This window comes from Excalfactoria chinensis, chromosome 4 (genome assembly GCF_039878825.1).
Source record: "Excalfactoria chinensis isolate bCotChi1 chromosome 4, bCotChi1.hap2, whole genome shotgun sequence".
Lineage (NCBI taxonomy): Eukaryota > Metazoa > Chordata > Aves > Galliformes > Phasianidae > Excalfactoria > Excalfactoria chinensis.
The window spans coordinates 69,709,855-69,731,226 of record NC_092828.1 but is presented as its reverse complement, the minus strand read 5'-3'; the positions used below and the strand labels follow the sequence as shown (position 1 = coordinate 69,731,226).

At 40.6% G+C, this 21,372-nt stretch overlaps 1 protein-coding gene across 1 annotated transcript; it reads right to left on the bottom strand.

Moving 5' to 3' along the window:
* Nucleotides 1-2,107: 2,107 nt before the first annotated feature.
* COMMD5 (COMM domain containing 5) lies at nucleotides 2,108-21,371 on the bottom strand. Its single transcript, XM_072334771.1, has 7 exons — nucleotides 21,136-21,371; nucleotides 18,715-18,875; nucleotides 17,644-17,672; nucleotides 14,352-14,402; nucleotides 10,278-10,373; nucleotides 8,448-8,523; nucleotides 2,108-4,524 (listed from the first exon to the last, which is right to left on the bottom strand). The coding sequence occupies exons 1-7, from the start codon at nucleotides 21,299-21,301 to the stop codon at nucleotides 4,423-4,425; spliced, it is 681 nt and encodes a 226-aa protein (XP_072190872.1). The 5' UTR covers nucleotides 21,302-21,371; the 3' UTR covers nucleotides 2,108-4,422.
* Nucleotide 21,372: the final 1 nt, after the last annotated feature.

The window sequence follows — 21,372 nt, the reverse complement described above, 5'->3', positions numbered from 1 at the left end:
GCCTATTAGCACAGCACTGGGTGACTCCAGGAAAGGACCACTGAAGAACTCCTATTTGAGTGGAGTGATGCTGCAGGACAGCCAGCAGGAGCTGGCACACATGGCCAGGCATTTTCCCCAGCGAACTGATGCTACCAGCACACAGACAGATCGTCTTCCAACTTCCATGAGAGAAAGCCTCGTGTTACGAAACAACAGCAGCCTTAACAAAAGGAAAAATGTTTTCTTGAGGTCGACAGTTGTCTCTATTGCAAAACGACCGTCTCGGCAGCCCTTCTGTGTGTTATTTTATAACCATTGTCCTGAAAACCACTATGAGTCAAAGCCTATTCAAGCGAGGGAAAGTGACATAACCGCTGGTTACCAGTAGCGATGCGATGACAATCTCTCTATCGGGGATACGCCAACAGTATTTACATAGTTACATAGCAGATGCTTAAAGAGATAAGAGCCGTGGTAGAAGGGGAGGTTTGCTAGCAGCGCATGAATTCAGGAGAGGGAATGCAAATAGATGATCATAGAAAACGTAATCAGATTTGTGTTCTGAAAGGAAGTTCCACAGCTTCTATTTACAGCACACTGAAAGGCATGCAGGGCTGGCTGGCGGTCTTGGAGAAGCACTGTGCCACATTCCCCTGGGAGCCTGATCACACTGCGGGGACATGGCTGAAGCACTCAGAGGAAAGAGCAGCAAACTGCTACGTATTGGGAGCTGTCTGAGGGTCACAGAGCCACAGATGTTTAACCAGAGCTCAAGAACAGTGAAGATCTCATTGTGGATGGGCAACAGCTCTGGGACTTCTCAGGAGGAACCAGCAAGCTCTGCCTCTGCTAGCTCCTGGTGAGTGAGAGTATTGTGTGGGGTGTGCCAGGTACGCAGTGAACGTTACAGCCACTAACTAACAATAGTTTGCAGGCAAGGCACTGCTTTACTTCTCACCGGCACGGCTGCACAATACTGTAGAACACCTTGCTCCAACAGCCAGCTCAGCTCCACAGAGACTTCCTGAGTGAAGACAGTCGCACATGTGAAGGTACATAATTAACCTGCATGTGCTGCTTTTGTTTTGTTGTATCTTACATTCTGAAAGCATGGAGTTTTCCTATACTCGCATACGTAGATATCATCATAGTATCATCATAGTATCGTGTGAGTTGGAAGGGACCTGTGGATATCTGTGGATTTGGAGCAGCAGTGGGGCTGCAAACCCCTACCTACCTGCATTGCTTGGGAGACTGAGAGCTGATTTATCTCTCAATTAAACAGAAGTTACAGCTCGGAGGTGACTCACTCTGCAAAAGCACACCTCCCTTCTATGATTTTTCTACAAAGGGAGGTTTAATTTCTTCCTTTTAATGACAATGAGCACAATACTGGTTTTCTTCCAGCAGTTAATGGCTGGTGGAACAGTGTAAGAGCACGACTACATTCTACATCACTCTTCTGGAGCTATAATCTGCATCACACGCTGAGACCACAAAACCAGTGAGTAATCCTGTTTCTTTCCCTTCCAATACACAACTAACCCAAATGTGACATTCCAATCTTTCCTGACAGAGCTCCTTCTATGCTGGCAGCAGGGATGTTAAAAGCCACGTAACAAATAAAGGTGTTTAGACACAAGTGCTCTCACACTCTGCAATAGTTCATAGGTAACAACAGTTTTGGACTGATGGCTGAGCCAATTGAAAAGTGGAGGCCTAATATTCCTCCCTATGCCATAAAGGAAATGAAAGAAAAGCTGTAAAGGGGGAACTTGTTATGTTGCTTGCCATGGTTAGAAAAATCACTATAATTACGATACTAAATACATCCACCAGTCTAAAGAAAAGGATGGCACCATCACATAGAAGGACAAACAGAACAACCCACCAACCCCAGGGGTTTATTTTTTTCAGGGGAAACTATGGGTATAGCACAGGAAAGGCCCTTGTCACCTCCCAATCAAGTGATCAGCTTGATAAGACCTTGGGATGCACACAGCAAGCATCCCGTTCAAATTGGATCTTTCCCTTCGTGATAAAGAACGAGGGATTCACACCATGTCTCTGAAGCATAACTGAACCTATAGTGAGCTGGGTAAAATCAGTTCTGCTCAGACATACCCAGAGTTTTACAAGGTTATTTTTATTCCGCAATGAAATGATAAATGTTCCCATGAGAAGTTCGGTGGTATTCAGATTCCAGAGTATTCTGGTACCAAATCAAGATGTTTCAATGTTGAACAAATATTTAATACATAATTCACCAATTGGAAGGCTTATTTTATCAAAGCTGAGGGACTGTCTGCCAGCCATTCTCACCAGCCATTTTGGCAAAAAGATCATCTGTCAAAAGCAACACTCAAATTAGCTCCTTTTGTATGTAAGAATAGCCCAAGTGTTTAAGTACCTGTCAGTGTGCACAGAAAACTACCGGTAACAGCAAACTCTTGTAATAACGTGCAGCGAGACAAACAAGACCGTAAGGTCAGCCTGGCTGCAAGCATGCAGCCAGGAAGCATGCCCATTTCTGGTGCACACCTACCGCTGCTGTCACAAGAGAACCACCGAACGAACAGATTGTGTTTAGAGCATAAAAGTATGCACTGATTATTTTATGTTGCCCAATAAAAAAGTACTTGGCAGATATCTTGAGGAATAGAATGCACTGTGCGCTCACACAGTGTTCCATTTGTCTTGAAAGACTTGACTAATAGCCTTAGTGGAGGTACATTCTCCAGCTCAAAACCACGTAAACATAAACGTTTAAAAGGGCAAAGTCACAACAAGAAAATGTTTTGTTCCACACTTTGTGATAACGTGAATCCAGTAAAAAGTAGAACAAACTTCACAAAGCAAAACCAAAAAGCAAACACCAAATTAATGCAATCTGCAGTCCTCTTGTAGTTATTGGGGCTAATTTGTTTTTATTTGCTTTGGTGTGAGCTTCACAGAGCAGTTAAGGTACATGAATCAGAGTGGAAGTTGATGAGTGGCCTACAAAGACAGCAACCAGAACATGTGGCTTTTGAACAGTTCAGAATTACAAAGTTATTTATATGAAACTACAGGACGCTTCATGTATAGGTTTGATAGGCTTTCAGGTTTGTGACAATTCAGCTGTCTGTACCTTGATATGGACTGCTATCAAAGAAGACTCCTCTTAAAAAGTAGGATAGTAATATATTATGGCTATTGTGATTCATAAAATCCAAGAGCCAAGTTATCTTTTCCTACAAAAACACTTGTGGAAGTGTAAAAGCCTTCCTGAATCCACAATGTTATATATTCAATGGCATATATGTTCTGAACTACCTGTCACAGGTAAGTAAACCCCGCGCCAAGGCCCACGAGCTGTGCTGTTTAGCTGTTCAGTCTCCATGTCCTTACTCCTGGGGGAAAACTCTTTCAGGCACTGACTCAGGAATGCATCCCTTCTTAGCAAAGCCCTTAGGGACATATCTGTGGTCCCACTGAGTATAAATGAGACTTAAAACATATGATCCTAGTTAAGGGAATTCTTTCAAGCATTACAAATGGAGCAATGGAGCCTTCAGCCCATGCTCGACTGGGTATTGGTTGGATATACTTTTACTTTCACCTCCGACTTTCTTCCCAGGGGCTGTAGACAGTCTCCTCACCCTGGGTTCTGGCATGCGCCACTAAGGAGTATATTAGCTGTAGTGATCTACAAGGCTACTGTCTTCTGCTACTGGATATTGTTACCATGCTAGTAGTTTCTGTTCTGTAATAAGACCCAGACAATTCAGCTGACAAATGGGAAATATATGAAACAAAGCAGGCATTTCCACTACCTACAAGATGACTCCAGTTTAGTGCATACTGATCATCCAGGTAAAGACTTAGATTATACCTTTCACCTTCCACAGTTCCACTGAATTAGTTCAACCCATATATCTTCAAAATTAGCTTCTGAATATATGAACCTATACTTGAGTCACTTATCAAGAAATCAGACAGCAATTTTACTTATGCCAAACTCAAATTCACATTTGTCATACTACAGCACAATAGTTGTTGCTGTTGTGTTTTTTATTTGACACGTTGCTGGGCTTTCTTCTGATACACACTGATGGTGCTTCCGGTAGCAGGCTTTCAAAAATAATTAGAGTGATGAATCATAATCAGGAAGAAATGGTTCTTACATTTAAGAGAGTTATTTAAAAAATGTTTTGATGAATCATGCAAAAAAAATGCTTGCAAATAGGATTATACTTTTTCATCAATATATTTTTTGTTTTTTTTTTCCTAAGTCTTAAGAAAAGAGCTTGTGCTTTTAACACTTGAAAAAATATTTACAGCAGACATAATAAATGCTACTTTGCAGTTATAAGACAGGCAAAGTGGTGATGGTCCCACGCTTTACCCTTCACTGAAGGTTTCACATCTGTTCTGTCAACATCCCAGTTACAGAAGCGCTCAGTCCTGGATTTTCAGTACGCTTCTTTTCTCCAAATCATTCATCTCCTTCAGGATAAGGGCTACGTTGTATCTCAGCTCCTGAAACTTCGCAACTGGCACCTGAAACAGAGAGTTCAGTTTAACAAGCATGACACAGGTTAGATACCCCTGCTTTGGGCAGGGCATGCCTTTGGAGTGTTGGTCCAATCTCTCTTTAACATAAATAAAATAAATAATAATAATAAAAACACACACACACACACACACATATATATATTACACTTAAGACAAAGGATTGTAGGTTAATAAATCTCACGGTGGCCATTTGTCTTCATAACGTATGAATGAAAGGGAAGCTTCTGCTGCCAAAAAACAGCAGGTATCTCTAGGTATCTATCAGGAGTTGGATCTCAGTAACACTAAACTCTTGCAGAGTCCTCATACAAAGATGTGAGGTCTAAGAAGGTATTGTGAAACATGAAATACTCTAGTTGCTCTTCTCAGTTACTGAAAGAATCAGGTTTTTTCCTGCTATTTCTTTAGGTTTTAGAACAGTAAAATAAACATCCACCCTGACCTGCACGCTGGTCTACAGTTCCCAAAGCAATTATTTCCCACTGCTAATTTTCCATTAAGAAAAAGAAGGGTGGTTCAGCAGATTCAGTCAAGGTTCATGATTTGTGGGCCTTTTAATTTGGACCCAGTTCTGACTTCTGTCAAACCATCTGCTGCCTTTGTCTTTAAAGCACTTGAATGCTACAGCTAAAGAAGGGCCACCCAAGAGCCTATTATTTTTTTGCTTTGACATGAGAGGACAGAATTCAACCTGGAAAATAGCCACAGGACATTCTCATTTTACACAAGAAGAGAAAACAGATGTGATCTCAACACCAGAAAAGTTATTGCAACTTAAGGATGGCCAAGATTAGCTAAAGCCACTATGACAGAAGAGCTCCTGCTAGTTGACTAGAAATCACAGTTTAATTAACAGAAATTACAGTACTGATTTCAAGATAGTGCAACTCTCCATAAAGGAAACTTCCACTCCTCACTCACACAACACTTGCAACTAACATGGGAATATCAGACAGACTAATGAATCCAGTCATCACAAGCAGTAGACGAACGTCTGAACCAGACTGATGCAGTACAAGTGCACAGAAAACCAACTAATGAAACCACTGGTTTAGCCAGCTCAGGACCTGCCCTAACTCTCCACTATTATCTAACCAAGATGGGAATGTCAGATCATACACTTTCTTTAGGCTAAAGAAATGTGGCAATGAAAGAATTGCTGCCATCAGATCTCAATGTGAGGTCAAAATTTCCAAATAAGCAAATCCAAAATATCAAACCCACATAACAACACGCTACCCTGACACATCCTCTGCAAAGTTATATTTAGAGCGTGGTCACAACCATAATAATTCTGATTATTTGGGTGAATCTCCTTTTGAAATGCTGCAAGAGGTATGGGAGACAGTGCTCTGTGTAGAAAAATCCAGTCCCGGATTTTATACTAGTGACTTCAGATTTGTTACACCTCAAAATGAAGCTTCTCTGCTGCCCTGGGGTGCCACGTTGATGAGGTTTTGTGGATGCCAACTAGAAGAGATTAAACTAGATTCAGTTTTTGAAGAAATGTATATAGAAGCATGACTTACAAAGACACATGTCTCAAATATGAGTTCTTTTAGCCTGTACACCTTTATATAGGCCTCAATATATATTCAATTTTCAAATGGTGCACCCAGAACAAGAGGCTTCCAATTTAGAAAAGTTAATTATTTAACTTATTCAAAACCTGTTTAATTCAACTAAACACTTGTATCAGGTGATACATGTTGGTGGAGATGAGTATAAAGAATTAAACTACCATTTATAAGAGAATATTACCACAAAAAACTATCTAACTAATGAATGCAGTAGTGCTCTATCCAAACTGAATACAGCATGTTTCCCTATCTCAACATCTATCCTTGTTAAACCCTGGCTTTACAAGGGATTAATGATGAGTAACTGCAACAGTGGAGAAGAAGCCTTATGGCTGTGTGCACTGACTGTATGTTTACAGTTAGTTTCATAAATCAGACTACTGAATAAGCTAATGAGATAACATCTTCAAAGAGATGACAGCTTGAGACAGCGAAGAACAATGTGCTGCCATTCAGCATTGCAAATGCTACAAAAGTAACTGGACAAACCGATAGCAGGCACTTGTTTAAGCACAAGCTTCAGAGCTAAGGAGATCAGCTTTTCAAAGGCTAAGAGGTAAAATCAGGTTATAGAAGTATAATGTCTGCTCTCTGTGAATCATGCAAATATGGCACCCGTAAGTTATGATTTTACATGGATGAGACTCACTGCGAGGGTTGAGAGGAGGCAAGAAGACTCATGGACTTTCCTGTACCATTTCAAGCTTGAGAAGCCAAATAGAAGGAAGTATATTAAAGCACTGATAAGGCCCTTCTGAGAACACATCTGAGCACAGGTATAGATTGAGGGGCAGAGATTAACACCAGTGCAGTACACAAATGCCTGTGCCTGCACTGGTGCTGGCTCAGACTGCTCTGCAAAGCACTAGCTAATTTACTCTACTTCTTTGTCTACATTGAAGATACACAGTTCTTTGACAGAGTCCCTTGTCACTCAAAACAAAGCTGAGGAGACCAACCAGGTCAACTTCTTTCTGTGACATACTTTTAAAAACTGTTCATAATGGGATAATCTTCGTGTTTTATCAATTTACATAATCCCTGTTGGATAACAGGGCAACCAGTACTTGCTGGAATGAAGGAAAACTGAAGGGATGAGAACTATGCTTACCTGCATTTGGTTTTGGATCAAGGAGCTACTATCTGCAGGAAGATCACCCATCATAGAAAAATCCCCTTTACAGCCAGATCTTTGGTATTCAGATCTTGGCAGCAGCAAACAGATGACTTGAAAGAAGAGGCATCCAATTTGCTATCAGTTATCTGCACTTCTGCATGCGCCAGCCAGGCACAGCAACACACCTCTACTGCAGACTAGAAGCAAAGCCCCAAATCGTAACAATTAAGAGCATGTGCTAGCTTTTATTAAGTAAAACTCAACATGCTGAGGAGAGTCGACCTGAAGTCCAAGGTATCACTTAAGTTCCATGGAAGATCTCAAAGAGGGCTAACAGGCTGCTCTGAGGACTATCCACACTGGGGTGAATCTGATCTTCTGTGAAGTGAAACCCCCAACACCTGGCAATGTAGCACAGAGTTTATACCTTCCCCAACAGCTGTATTGTGAAACATTACACTAAAATCAGTCCAACTCTCAGCCTAGAGTGCTTTGGTGCTTCTTCCAGACTACTACTACTATGTGAACTGAAGCCAAAATCTTTTAGGAGGTCAAATGTGATAATGACTGTTATGCACTGAACTCCTATGCGCACTACCATGTTATTTATAGAACAAATAGCATTCTGTTTCAAAGGTTAAAACATGGAAGAATGTATGTTTTTTGTTTTGTATTTTGAAAGCCATTACACACAGCATCAGAAATACCGCCACTGACCAATCTTGAGGTAAAAAACAAATAAGCTTTTTACTTTCTTTCTAGCAGTGAGATCAGTGCTAAAGAAAACAAAACTACCACAGAAAAGAATGTTTTACCAGTCAGGAGGTTCACAAGTGCATCATATCCTATATAAACTACCCTAGTAATTTTTCTCCTCTAAAAAGCCATCATGAGGTCTGAAAGTTACAGCTGATACCAAAACTATAACTTTAAAACAAACTAGGTGTTATGCAACAGTACTTTCCAGTAACTAATATAACTAATATTTGTACAACAAATGAGCTCTCAGCCAAATGCACATAAGAACAAGGTATGAAATGATTTTGGTTGGCAATCAGTTATACACATTGTACATGGTTGCAGTGGACATGGAGGAAAGCAAACCGATAATGCACTGTTTACAAAAACTTTAATGTTTTAGAAAGTAGTTCAACTTCCTAAAAAGAACTTTAAGTGCTTTCTTTTTTATTTGTTATGGCAATCAGACTTACTTCGAAGCGATGAGCTGTCCCATCTGAAAGCTTCATCAGCATTAAAATGGATGGTTGAAGAGCACGGGCCAGTGAACTGAAATTATTTACATTATTAGTATTACAACAATAAACATCAGCAGTGTGACAAGTATGCCATTGTATAATAACAATTTAAGATGTTCCTATTGGCTTTACATGAGTAATTTTTATTACAGGGTCAGGTACCTGGCTGGTTGGAAAGTCATGAAGATGGGAGTCCTGTCAAACTTACTTCACAATTTAGACTAAAAAGTCTGAATATCTTAATAAAGCAAGAAAATGCTAACAGGAGGATTTTCGTTTTACACAAACTATGACAGGCATAAGAGCTGACCAACTCTGGCTAGCAGTAACACATGGCTTTTTTTTAGTGCAGTTTTCTATGTTGTATTAACTTTTTCCATTCCTTCATTCTTTTATCTGCCATCTCATCTGAGGAACCAAGCTCCCCCAGCCTCCATCCTAAATTTGTGCATTGCTATTTATCTTACATGATGACCCAAAGAGGGGAAATGAGTCACTGTTGTGCAGGATTCATCAACAGATGCTGCCAAAACCTACTCAGGTACTGACAAGCGTTACAGCCAGAAGCCATGCCTCTCCACAGAGGCTGATGCTGGATGATAAACAAGAATTCCCATGGGGAGGATGACTGTAAAGGAAAATAAGAAGGAAAATAGAAAAGGGTAACGCGTTGCTCCTGTGCTGTTTGGAAAGCAATAATAGGATTTGCCCAAAGCTTGCAAGAGTTGTATCTGAGGATGTTTATCTGTACATTTTGTTCTCTTATAGGTACAGATCTTTCTGCATCGTGATACCTTTGCAGTGCTTACAACACTGCTCATCTGAGAGGCACTTGAACTTGTAGCTATCACAATCTTTACTTAGGAGACCTTTTTCTTGTTTTCAGAAAGATTCTCCCCAGTCACTTATTGTTCTCTCATCTACATCAGCAGTGAGACTGAACCCTCCCTCAGATCCTGCAATGCAGGAGCACAACAAAAAGTCTCTTGTGCTAACAATTTGAGCTACTGACAAACAGTGGATCATCTTCTAATTTCTTTCATCTTGGTTAGTCTTGGTGAGACTGAAACAAAAATCAGGAAAATAACAAAAGATTTCTACTTCCTGTCTAGCCAAAGATCCATCCCATAACTGCCTCTGCTATGACAAACAGAAAGAATTCATCCACTACAGGCATAGACAAGATGATCACACAGAGGTTTTTATTCCTGTTTTGTGAAAGAAGTTAGGAGGCAGGTCAATAATAATTGTATAACTAAGGCAATGTGAAGGTGCTCTTTTGAAGCCCCTCTATCTACAGCAGTAGATATGTAAGTAGGATATGGAATTTTATTTAACACACACTAAACATAAATGATAGCCTACTTGAGAAGCTGAATAGGCAATTTCCCTCCCTGGCTGGCTGCTTGTGGCTCAATCCATCTAATTGCTTCCATTATCAGCGAGGACTGAAGTTGTATCAAATCTATCATGTTTTAAAATAATGAGAGACCAAAACTTGGAGTTAAATAATTCTAGCACAGGAGTTTTAGCGAGTAAACAAATAAGACACATAAAAAAAATACATATATCACTATCAGAAGATGAAGACAGCAGCCTGTTGATTAAGTGCATGTAACCTTTTGCATACCAACTGGTATACAGTGTTTAAAAAAATCCCTCTGTATCTTACCATTTAATGCAGTAAGATACACTTCAACACTGTTAATATTTTAGGCAGCACAGGAAGTCAGTTTAACCTGGGACAAAATCTCTTCTGTGGTCATGCAGAATTCTGTTTTTTACCTTGTGGATATAGCTACGTCCACTCTCCACTTGAAGTCCTGGACACTTGGCAGCCTAGTTGCTTGCATCAGAGCTGTGCCTTCAGAAGCAGGACGCCTATAGAGCAAATCAGAAATGAGAAGCTGAAATGCAAATTCACAAAAGCAACAACAATCTAAAGGGAGAAAGATTCCTCAGAATGCACCTGTCTGGAACTTGTTTCTTGTTGTAGATCTATCATCACCTAAAGAGATTTCATGGAATGGTCGAAATTGGAGGGATACGTGGTCCAACCACCTGCTCAAGCAGGACTACCTAGAGGAGTAGGCTGCCCAGGACCATGTCCAGGCATGTTCTGAATACCTCCAAGGAGGGTGAATCCACAACTTCTCTGGACAACCTGTGCCAGAGCTCAGTCACCCACACAGATGACCCAATGGATCTGAATGAGCTGAGGGTTTAAGACAGCTGCACTCAGATTACCCTTTTTTCTTATCTTTAATTGCAATGACAGCTATTAAAAAAAGAGAGACAAAGCTATTCTGTGTAATTCCAGTAAACTCAGGTCATTATAGATTTTAGTAAGTCATCATGGTTGCTGGCCTATCCTATTATTTCAATTCTCATGTGACTAATGCATAGAAAAGGGGACCTACAAATCTATCTTCAAACAAATCCAGCAGGAACAAGCAAGCAAGAACAGAAGACAGATGGCTCAAGCCACAAAGCTGGACTAAGCTCACCGTGCTCCTTCAACAGAAAGCATCCAGCATTTGCTCACAGCAGTGTTTTAAATGTAATGACATTAGAGAGTACTCTGAAGCAAAATAAAAAGAAATCACATCGTGGCTCATGCTAATCCAGCATACTTTTCAACCTCCAAATTCCTTATGTAATGTATGAGTCAACTCCAACACAACCTTCATAACTTCTGTCTAGACTACTGTTTGAGAAGGCCCAGACTTTCTTTATTACATATATTACAGGAAGAATCAGGCTCATCAAGCCTCAGTTTCATTCTGTAAGGAAGTATAGCTGACATCAATTAAACTTCAGGTGGTTGACAGTCTTTAAAATTTTAATAGCATCTTACACTCTAGGTTTAGAGTTAACAAACCAAATCTAACACAAAGACATACCAACCACCCATTTTTAGATATGTGCCTTCAGAATGAGATCACTCAGCTGGTTCATTAGGAGGACAGACTGGATTTAGGTGTTACTTACACTTTTGTTATTATTTTTTTTGCTAAGTATCCCATGTCTCTGGTAGTTATTTATGGTACGTTTCAAAGCTACTCCAGCTAAGGGCAGCTAAGAAACATTACATACTTTATCCACAGTGCTAGACATAATCTAATTACAGAGTTTACCTCAGAAAGGAATCCCCTCTGAACAAATCAGGGACTGTAGGAACTTGGACTCTTTTGTGCAAGTGAGATGGTCCTTTTAGAAACTGCCGAGAAAGATTAATAACTTGATAAGGTACCAAATATGGATAGGCTAAGATCCTCCAACACTTTCGCATTTAGCAAAAGTAATATAAAAAAGAATGCATTCTTTTCTGTGGGGCAGTGCTGGTCAGAAGTGACATACATCCCAAATGGTACAACAAAGTAATGAGCAGAGAAAATAGATCAGCTGGTTCCCACACACTATAGAGTACTGAATAGGAAGTAGGTCACACAGCTGGGTGCAACCATAAGGAGTCACAGTCCAGAGTGGTCATTAGCAGGATTAAACAATAAGAACAGGCCTTTCCCTCAGTGGCAAGTTGCTGTAAGAGTATTGCTTAATTTGGGAAATGCCTAAAAACAGCCACGCTGCTGCTGCATCCTTAAGACACGCTTACTCCCTTCAATGGAGGACAATCCATTCAGTGTAGCAGCAGCACTGGGCACAGAATGAAGAGGGATAACAGGAAGATGTTAGTTTGCAGTGATGGGAAAGGTCAGCAGTGTCCAAACAGAGACTGTTAAATTATGGCATTCCTGTGGCCAAAATGGACTGCATTTCAATACCAGCCCCTCTGAGTGATAGTTTTTATAGCTCAGATTCAGCTTCTGTCAGCACCTTCTCAGGGTGGAGAGGATTACAACTGCAAGGATCCTGTAAGGCTGACAATGTGCATAGTGGTCAACATATCCTTAATCAGCTTCCAAGAGAAATAGCAAAATGGAGCAGAAAAAGACTCAACGAACCTTGAATCCACAACCTATGGAATACAGCTACATTTGATAAAATCTCTGTGCCGACAGCTGCAATACACTGTCACCACACATATGGTGCCTAAGACAGAAGTTAGAATGAGTAAAGCAATATGGATCAATTACAGAACATCCAAAATGGTATGCCTGCTGACAAGAACATCACCTGCCAAAGGATGCAACAGAGCAATTGAAGATGGAAGATTTGAGAATTTGGAGCAGTAACTGACATAACAATATCAAAATTGAAGACAAATTTGGGATGGGTTGAGATGCTCATAACCATATAGCCCAGCAAGCCACTGAAGAGAGAAAACGTATAAACGAGTATGTGTCAAATGGCACACAGAATGCTCACTCCTCAAGAAACTATAGCTATGCTATCTAAAAACAAAAATGAAGTACATTTACTACAAACATTGAAAGTGGAGGAAGTTATGGCTAGTTTTAATTTCATATGCTTATTTTACGTTGTGAATGTGCCAAGTTTCATTTCCCTTTCAGTCTATATAATTTGATGGAACTATGGAGACACAGAAATAAGAACATTAAATTTCCAGCACTTCAGAGATGTTCCTTAATGAACAAAATGTCAAAAATAGGATAAGATGCCAGAAAAAGTATTAAAAACTCTGGAATTGATTTTTCTGGGTTATCTAGCTCATACTGAATTTTTGATCAGATGCTATTGCTTAATACTCCTCTTATCATCACAGTCATATATATTTACAATTCAATAAGCATATGCATGATTCACTATTACACTTACGATTACAAAAGCAGATCTGTCTAGAAATCAAATCTGAGGTGCTCTTCTCTGATCTTAAAACACAGAGTAAGATTACACTGGATAATCACAGCTTTTGAAATGAGAAAAAGCTAAATTTTCCAGCATCGTGATTTCACAGTAGAAAACAGACAATCATGCATGCTTCAAATGACATCTAAATTTAACTTTGTTCTCCACTGCAAACAATATTTCCACTTTGCAACCATGAATTTTGCATTCTTTCACACCTATAATTCAAACAGAATAACAATGAAAATATGAGAAGGCTGAATTTATCTTTTACTCCAAGAACCATCCATTTTAAATCAAGATTTTAACCAAGGAAATTAAAAATATTTTAAATGTTAGTAGCAGCATTCGGACCTTTGTGAGGGGAAGTGAGATACCGCAACAATGATTGTCAGTATATCTGAAACAGCTCTGGGTTGGTGATGCCATGTGCTGAGTGACCTCCCCTCTCAAGGAAGAAAGCACTAAATATGCAAGAAGTTAAAGCAATTTCAACATACAGAAGAAGATAAATATAATTGAGTAGAGAACATACCAAAAAAAAAGGGAATCCCTCTAAGGAAAAGCAAAGAGCCTTTTCAAGAAGTTTTTGCCTGGTACACAGTCTGAAGGTAAGGAGGTATATTGCTTGGTGAATGAGTAACAGCATACGTATCAAGTCACTCAGTCTGAATTCAGCTGTACATTAAGACATGATAAAATGCTGCCTGAGAAAGTTTCTACAAACCACAGCACGTAGAAGGATACTCATAGCTTGTTTCTCAACAAAAACCTTTCACTTTTTCTCTAATTTGCAATGATGGTGATGATAAGAACACTTAATTCTGCAATCTACTCTTCATCTGTAGGTAATGATGCATTTTACAGAGGATATAAAACATGATAAAAACTGAGGGTAATCAAAGAAAAATATGAAAACAAAAGCTACTTATTGCATACATACCCATGAATAACAAATATTTACACTGAATCCAAATAATGGGACAAATCTTCCTCTCATGAGTTTAGAGAATTTTGCTGTTTCTTCAGCAGGCTTGGAATATGTACATCTGCAGGGTTGCACAACACGTGATACACAAAAATACTGACCTGTTACCAAAGATGATACTGGAAAAGTCCGTGATGAAATCTTCTGGTATCCTTAAAGAAAAGAGCAATAGAAAATAGACAAGTGTTTTGTAACCACAAATATATGAGCTTAGCTGCAAAAACCTATTGCAGAACACAAAAATAGTATCAACGTTTTCCATTTTGCATTGCTTAAAACTGCCATCATCTCTTATGTAAGCACTTCGGTATTGACTCAGTATATGCTCTCAGGAGGACAGGCTGTTTTTACAAGAACCCTAAAAGCTGTGCTACAACTTCCTGTGCTACCCAAAATGGCAACAGTGAGTTTGAGAAGAACCCTGTATTTGCCTAATTTCTCTCAGTAAAGAAGTTTTATGGATGGCTCTGACAAGTGCAGAAGGCAGATAGACAACACACACTTATAAACATCCCAAGCCTATACATTTCATTTCACTTTCACCTTAAAAGTGCAAGGAAAAGAAGACAGAATGACTTGCTCCCTTGAAAGTAAAAACCGAAGCCCTTGTGGCTAAGAGTACTTACAAAGAAGAATATATCAAACATGGGGAGAACACGGATAAATTTGATGAGACCATTAAAACAAGCTGAACAGACTAACTCACTCCATCTGCCTTTTGCACTCCACTACTTTTCCATTCCTCCGCTGTTGCTGCTTTACAAATAAGCTGCTGTTGATTTCCAGTTCAATATATCAGGCTGTGAACTGCAAAGACTGCAGAGCAAACATTATCTGTTCAGCTGCCTTTGCACAGAGACAGTAATCTCCTACAGAGAGGCATGCTGGACAAGTGGAGGAAGTAACTGCTTCAGCTGCCACAGTTAAATCCAACACTGAGTATGAATCAGTGCCCTGAGACATTATTTACCGCTGCCTTGAGATACACAGCAGTCTATCAAAGACAATCAAAGCAAACAAAGAAGTTACCTGTCCTAAAGGGCTTGTAGTGTGGGGGAAAAAAAAAACAACTCATCAACTCACACAGTGGGAAAATGAAATGGCTATTATTTGAGTTTGAACCCTTTCAAGAAAAAGTGGGGTTTAAACAGGTTTTTAGATAGTACTTATCATGGAATAATAGAATTACCCAGGGTGGAAAAGACCTCGAAGAGAACTGAATTCATACTAGTAAGGCAGCCAACTGAGGCAAACCAGGAACTGAGGAAGGGAGACTAGACTGATTTTTTAGTTGCATGTGTCTCTCAAAAGAGATGAGAGTTTCTCATTAATCCATCAAATAGCCTCTGAATATAGCAGAAAAGCTGAAGAAAGAAGGGTTTATAATACAATTACTATGATAATTATCACAATACTTGTTTGACGGTAAGACTGTGGGTCAAGCATTAGTGCTACATTTATGCTTGCCTTATTTTTGCCCCACAGTTAATGATTTTGCTGAAAGTTCTGTTCCCAACTCAAGCATCTTAGAACATACAAAGCAGTTTAGACACAGAACATGATGCAGCTCAGGCCTGAGCTACAGGTGGTAATCATTTTTCAAAGGAACATCCTGAGAATAAGATCTACCATAAGGATGTCTCAATCTCATGTTATTGTTCTGAGCCACAAAGTTATTAAAGGAAGGAAAAATAATAGCATCCAAAGTTTAGTATGATTTCATTCTCACTGGCTTAGTTAGTCAGGACAAAAAAATATGGGCTATGGGATGGCAATCCTATGAAACCAGCAGTACTGACCTAATTCACCACAAGTGGGCATGTTTCCCAGACTCTCGCTTTCCAATAAAACTAGAAGCCAATACCAGCTGCATCACCAGGAAATTCAGAACTCCAAGACTTTGTATGGATGGAATTAGAAGGAATAAGATCACTTATTCTCAGCTTCACTGAAAAGATCAAACTAGAATGCATGAGAAATGAGAACAGGTAACCTGGCTCAGATCTCAATCCTCTTAAAAGATACATTTGCAAAGAAAACTAAAATAAGAAATAAGCATTTTTCTGCCTTAAAATACAAAATACCTGCTCAAACACTGGATGCCAATAATGCTAGGACACCGCTTCTCAGTTAATTATATGTGTTCTCTGTGCTCAGGAATCTTTATTTCTTGACACAGGGTATGCAGCTAGCGTAGCCAGTGACTTCTGACACTCCTGTATACCTACTTTATCCACTGCTCAATACAGGAATATTCATCAATCCCCAGAAAACTGTCACAGAGCTTTTGGAGCTCTTCGTTATTCCATAGTCACATTTAACACATTCCGTGTGCACCTCAAAAAACACCAACTCCCACTGGGCCAAAAGAATTTCATCAGTTTCTTACTGACTGACTTTAACCTGGGTGTGATCTCTGCGATGTGCTGGAGGAAGCAGCTTGCCTTTTAGCTCACAAGACAAAAGGAAAGCCAAACTCCAGCTCTCTGCTTCAGACAAAATCAACAAACAAGACAGCGTTCAACATGGCCCCAATTACAGCTCACCATCTGTATCCATTTAAATCTGAGCTACCTGAAGTTGCTCATGAAGTAACTTATGCTTATGACTGTCCCGAGGAAGAAGGCAATCTGCAGGTTAACAGACAAATAAGGATGAGAAAAGAAGGAAGTAGAAATCCTTTTATCCTAGATAGAAATCAGAATGCAAAGAATTGTAGGAAATTAATACCTTAAAGTATTTGAACCTTGGTTGGTACAGAAGTTTCTCTACAGATGGAAGCATCAACTGCTGTTATTCTCAACTACGGAGATAGTAATGATCTTTATAGGCTTTTCCTATCTGAAATCTGGCTTTTAGAATATAAACTTCTATTCACAGATACTCTGAACAGACTAATGTAACAAATGTTACGTTTTGTTGGGTAACTGGCAGAAGAGATCATAACTGAACAAGGTAGTAGGATTTCTTGAGTGTTATATCATTGGCCTTTCAAAGAAGAAAAAGAAGTAGGGCAGTTTCTTAGCTTCTGTAACGTTATCACTATCTTACCAAACATGCTAAAATATACTGCAGGGCAAGGTGGAGATGGCAAAGAGAAGGTCACTCACATTTGCATAACCTACATTACAGACTAAATTAGACCAGTCTCCTCAGCATGCAAAATTTACTGCTCATGCTCAGTGCTAAATCAAGCCTTACACAACACCTGTTTTTTTCCTCTGGCTTTGTATGACATTTGGCAACAGATGCATTATGTGTTATTTGCAGGTAATTTCTATACCAACTTTGTTGTGTAGAAAAAGTTGACTTGGGAAGGCAGCTACATAAAAGTAATGACAAACAAAACAGATGGAAAAAAAAACAGGCATTAACAGGCATTAACGGGCATACCTGAGCTCCTTCAGGTCTTCCTTAAAAACCTACAAAGACAAAGAAGGTGAAATTTTACAGGATACAGTCATGAGAGATAGTTTCTTACCAAGTGAATTAACAGTAGCTACTTGTTTCCTATCTCCCACCCAAAAGTTTTAGTCTCAAGTGCCAGTAAATGTGAAATGCCAGGTTACTCACTGGAAAGAATTTCCAGAAGCGTTCAATTAATTTGTGAGAAATTAATTTTAAAGGCCGAAATCTCTCAGAAGATTTGATGTTTTGAAAGCTGCACCGCAGCCATTTCTTTCATGTAGCTATTCACAACACTCTTTGTCTTTAGAGTAATTACATAACCTTATTCTCACATATGATTTGCAGTAACTTGTTTAAACTATGACAACATAAAGGCAGTGGCAAAAGATGAGCACTGTCTCACTGTTTCCTGCAGTATGTGTTTTCCCAATATGCCTGGGTGAATAAGGACACAGCCTGTTAACTAGAGAGAGGCGTCAGAAGCTCAGAAGAGGTTTGCTCACATAAGGATAAAATCAGGCAAGTGTAAGGTGATATAACAGAAAAAAGATAATAGCCATGAAGAGGGAATCCAAGTCAGGACCATGGCAGGTATACACACATTCACAGAGAACATCTATAGCATGAACAGAAATAGCACTTTCTCCCAGTTTCCACTATATTGTTCTGACCAGAATTTCTTCCTTCCCTTATGGTAGAGCTATGAAGACATAAAATTTCTTGTATTTGTTTGTCAGTAAGGGTAAACAAAATGAACAGTATATGTGAACAAACAGAGTAGGAAAGAGAGTTGATGCCAATGAAATAACACTTTGCAAAGCTTTCTTCAGGAGTTAATAAACACACATAGTAAACAAGATGCACAGATTTAAAAGCTCACTATAAACCTATCCAAGCAAAAAAAAATCTCTATGTTTCTAACAGTTTCTTCTAACAACTCAACTTGCAGCAACATATTCACGTGAAGCTCCTCGTTCCGGCAAACAGCATTAAGATGGTAACTCACATGTGGCACAGCTGTAACTGATTAAGGCTCCAGGCCCTCCCACAACTTACTTCTTGTTTGAAAGTCGATAAGGGGAGTCTCAGTGCTTCTCGGAGAAGGGTATACATGCCAGAAATGAGGAAAGCAAGCTGCTCTTCGGAGAGATCGGTGCTTTCTGCAATCAGCTTGACAGATTCTTTGCAGTCTTTTCCTTCCAATGCATTAACAGTGACTGTGAATAAGACAGCAGAGCAAGATCCCTTTAAAAAGTGGAAGACTTGGAGATAGTGAACATCTTCTATACCCGATTTTACTTGTTCACTGTGCTGACATTTTTCCAGATATGAAGCTATCAGTTGAAGTGATCATCTGATCGTCATCCACCACAGGTCAGTCACTTTATGAAGAGAATGTCAACATATTAAGCTTTTGCATTTTGAAACTGATGACGTTAAAACTGTGGAATATGTTCCAGTGGGATAATGGAATAAAGATTAATAAAAATCAATTGCTCATGAGTTCAAGTCTGACTTGAGCTTCTATTGTTAAAGTCATTCACATTGGAAGTCTGCATACAACTTTATTACAGTTCTTAAACACAGGTTTGAAAGCGCTAAGAGAGCAAACAATTCAACATTGTTTTCCACCTTTTCACATAATTTATCTTTCGATAGCAGTAGAGACCAACAATTAAAGAGCAAGGAGGCAAAACTAAACCTTCAAGTCTTGTAGTCTGCACAATACAAGCTTTCAGGGAAACCCACGTAGCAATACTATACACGGCACGTCAACTTCAGTGATGAGCCCTGAACTGGAAGGAAATCCAATTTACTGAAAAAGCCGAATGCATATCAGCACTGAGGCCTTTTATTACATCACATGCAGTGCAGGACACAGGTTGCTGACTATTACTCGGCTATTTAAATACAGTTCCAATTTGTCTAGACAGCTTTTATAACAATACGTCTTCTTCCTACAGCCCAACCTTAACAACTGCTTAAAATCCATGTCTTCTTTTAAAAGCTACTCACTTTGCCCTAGAATGCAAGACTTTTTTTTTTCTCAGAATAGTTGAAGGAACTCAGAAATATGAGCTGACACAGCATTTCTAACAGTCAAATGGAGGGAAAACAATCCAAAACACATCCCAAAGAAGCCCCTCTGCTAAGCCACTTGCTCCCAGTAGATGATACATGGGGTCACAAACTTCTATTTTAGCAGAGCCTACAATACTGGATAACCCTGAGATAATGGTGAATACCAAAAAGACAACTTGGTGCAAGTACCAGAGCAATTTCGACATAGCCTGTCGTCTTCAAAGACCTGCAGCGCTCTTCCAGCTGTTAATCACACAGACCATCAAGAAGAGAAGACGAGTGGATACCTCTGCCAGCCCTACAAGAGCCTGCGAGCCCACCCTGCCAACAGCGGCGGACACCAGCACTGTAATGACCCAATACGGCATTGTTTACTTGTCCTACCCCGAGATCCGAAGGACTGTTTGCTCCCCCTAGGGTAGCAAGCAGGTATGACACACCAAAACGCGGCTGACAATTTCAGCCATCCCTGACCAGTCAGACTTCCCAGTCCATTTGTTCCCAGTCCATTTGTTACTAACAATATGCAGTAACACTCAGAGACTTTAAAACAAACAAAAAACCCAAACCTTGCCAGCTACCAGATGCTTTGAGTTCCTATTGACTAAAACGAGGAAAAAGCCTGAGAGGCAGTTAGTGGAAAGGATGAACGCAGGAAGTTCCATATGAACACGAGGAAAACCTTTTTTCCTTTGAGTGTGGCACAGCCCAGGCACAGCTGACCTGAGAAGTGGAGAGGGTTCTCCCTACCTGGAGATACTCAAAGCCACCTAGATGTGTTGCTGTGCCACCGCTGTAGGGAACCGCATGGTGAGGTTGACCTCGGGGATGTCCCGAGGTCTCTGCTATACCCTTATGGCTTTGTGATTCTGATTTTGTGTGATCTCACCTCAGAAAGCCACAAACACGTTCTGCTCTTTTGATCAGCTTGTCCCTTCAGCTGTTCTGCCATCATTTAGCACACAAAAATTTGCTCAACTGAACAAGCACAACGGAATGCCTGGTTTCAGCAGTGCAGGTGCCTTGAGAAAACCTTACTTTTCTCACAGAGAGAAGCCCTGCAGCAGCCACGCAGAGCATGCTCAGCCCTACAGCCCCAGTGCCATAACTAACACCTTCCCGCGAGGGTCACGACCTCTCTGGGGCCCGCAGCTTCTGAGCAGCTCCGGGACTGCGACCGAGGGACGATGAGTGTGTGGGACACCCACCGCTGTGGGTGAGTTTGGTGGAACGAAGTGAACAATATACATGGCACCGAAACGCAGGGAAAGGCATCGGAGCACAGCCAAGAGCCCTTGGTGCAGAGGAAGGCAGAGCGCCGTTTCCCTCCATCCCTGCGGCCCCATTGCTCTGCTGACCGCCGCACGGAACTCCCTTTCCTGCGCTGGGCCATACCTTTCAGCAGGCGGCGGAAGGTCTCCTTGCCTACTTCCTGCAGGCCGCGGGCCATCGCCTCTACCTCGGCCGGCACCCGCGGCCCCAAGAAGCCTCCGCTGCCGCCGCCGCTCTCGCCGTGCCCGTAGGCCGCTCCCGCCGCCTTGCCCACCGCCACCGCCGCCATGGCGCTGCGGCTCCTTCCCCCCCCTGACGTCTGGGCAGCCGCTCGGCCTCCGGCGCGGCAGGGGACGCTGT

Bases quoted from the DNA above. Each gene is read 5' to 3' on its own strand.
- COMMD5 (XM_072334771.1), bottom strand. From the start codon at position 21,301: ATGGCGGCGGTGGCGGTGGGCAAGGCGGCGGGAGCGGCCTACGGGCAC. The intron at 18,876-21,135 runs GTATGGCCCAGC...TCTTATTCACAG, and splicing joins CTTCCGCCGCCTGCTGAAAG to TCACTGTTAATGCATTGGAA. The intron at 4,525-8,447 runs GTAAGTCTGATT...TCTCTGTTTCAG, and splicing joins GGACAGCTCATCGCTTCGAA to GTGCCAGTTGCGAAGTTTCA.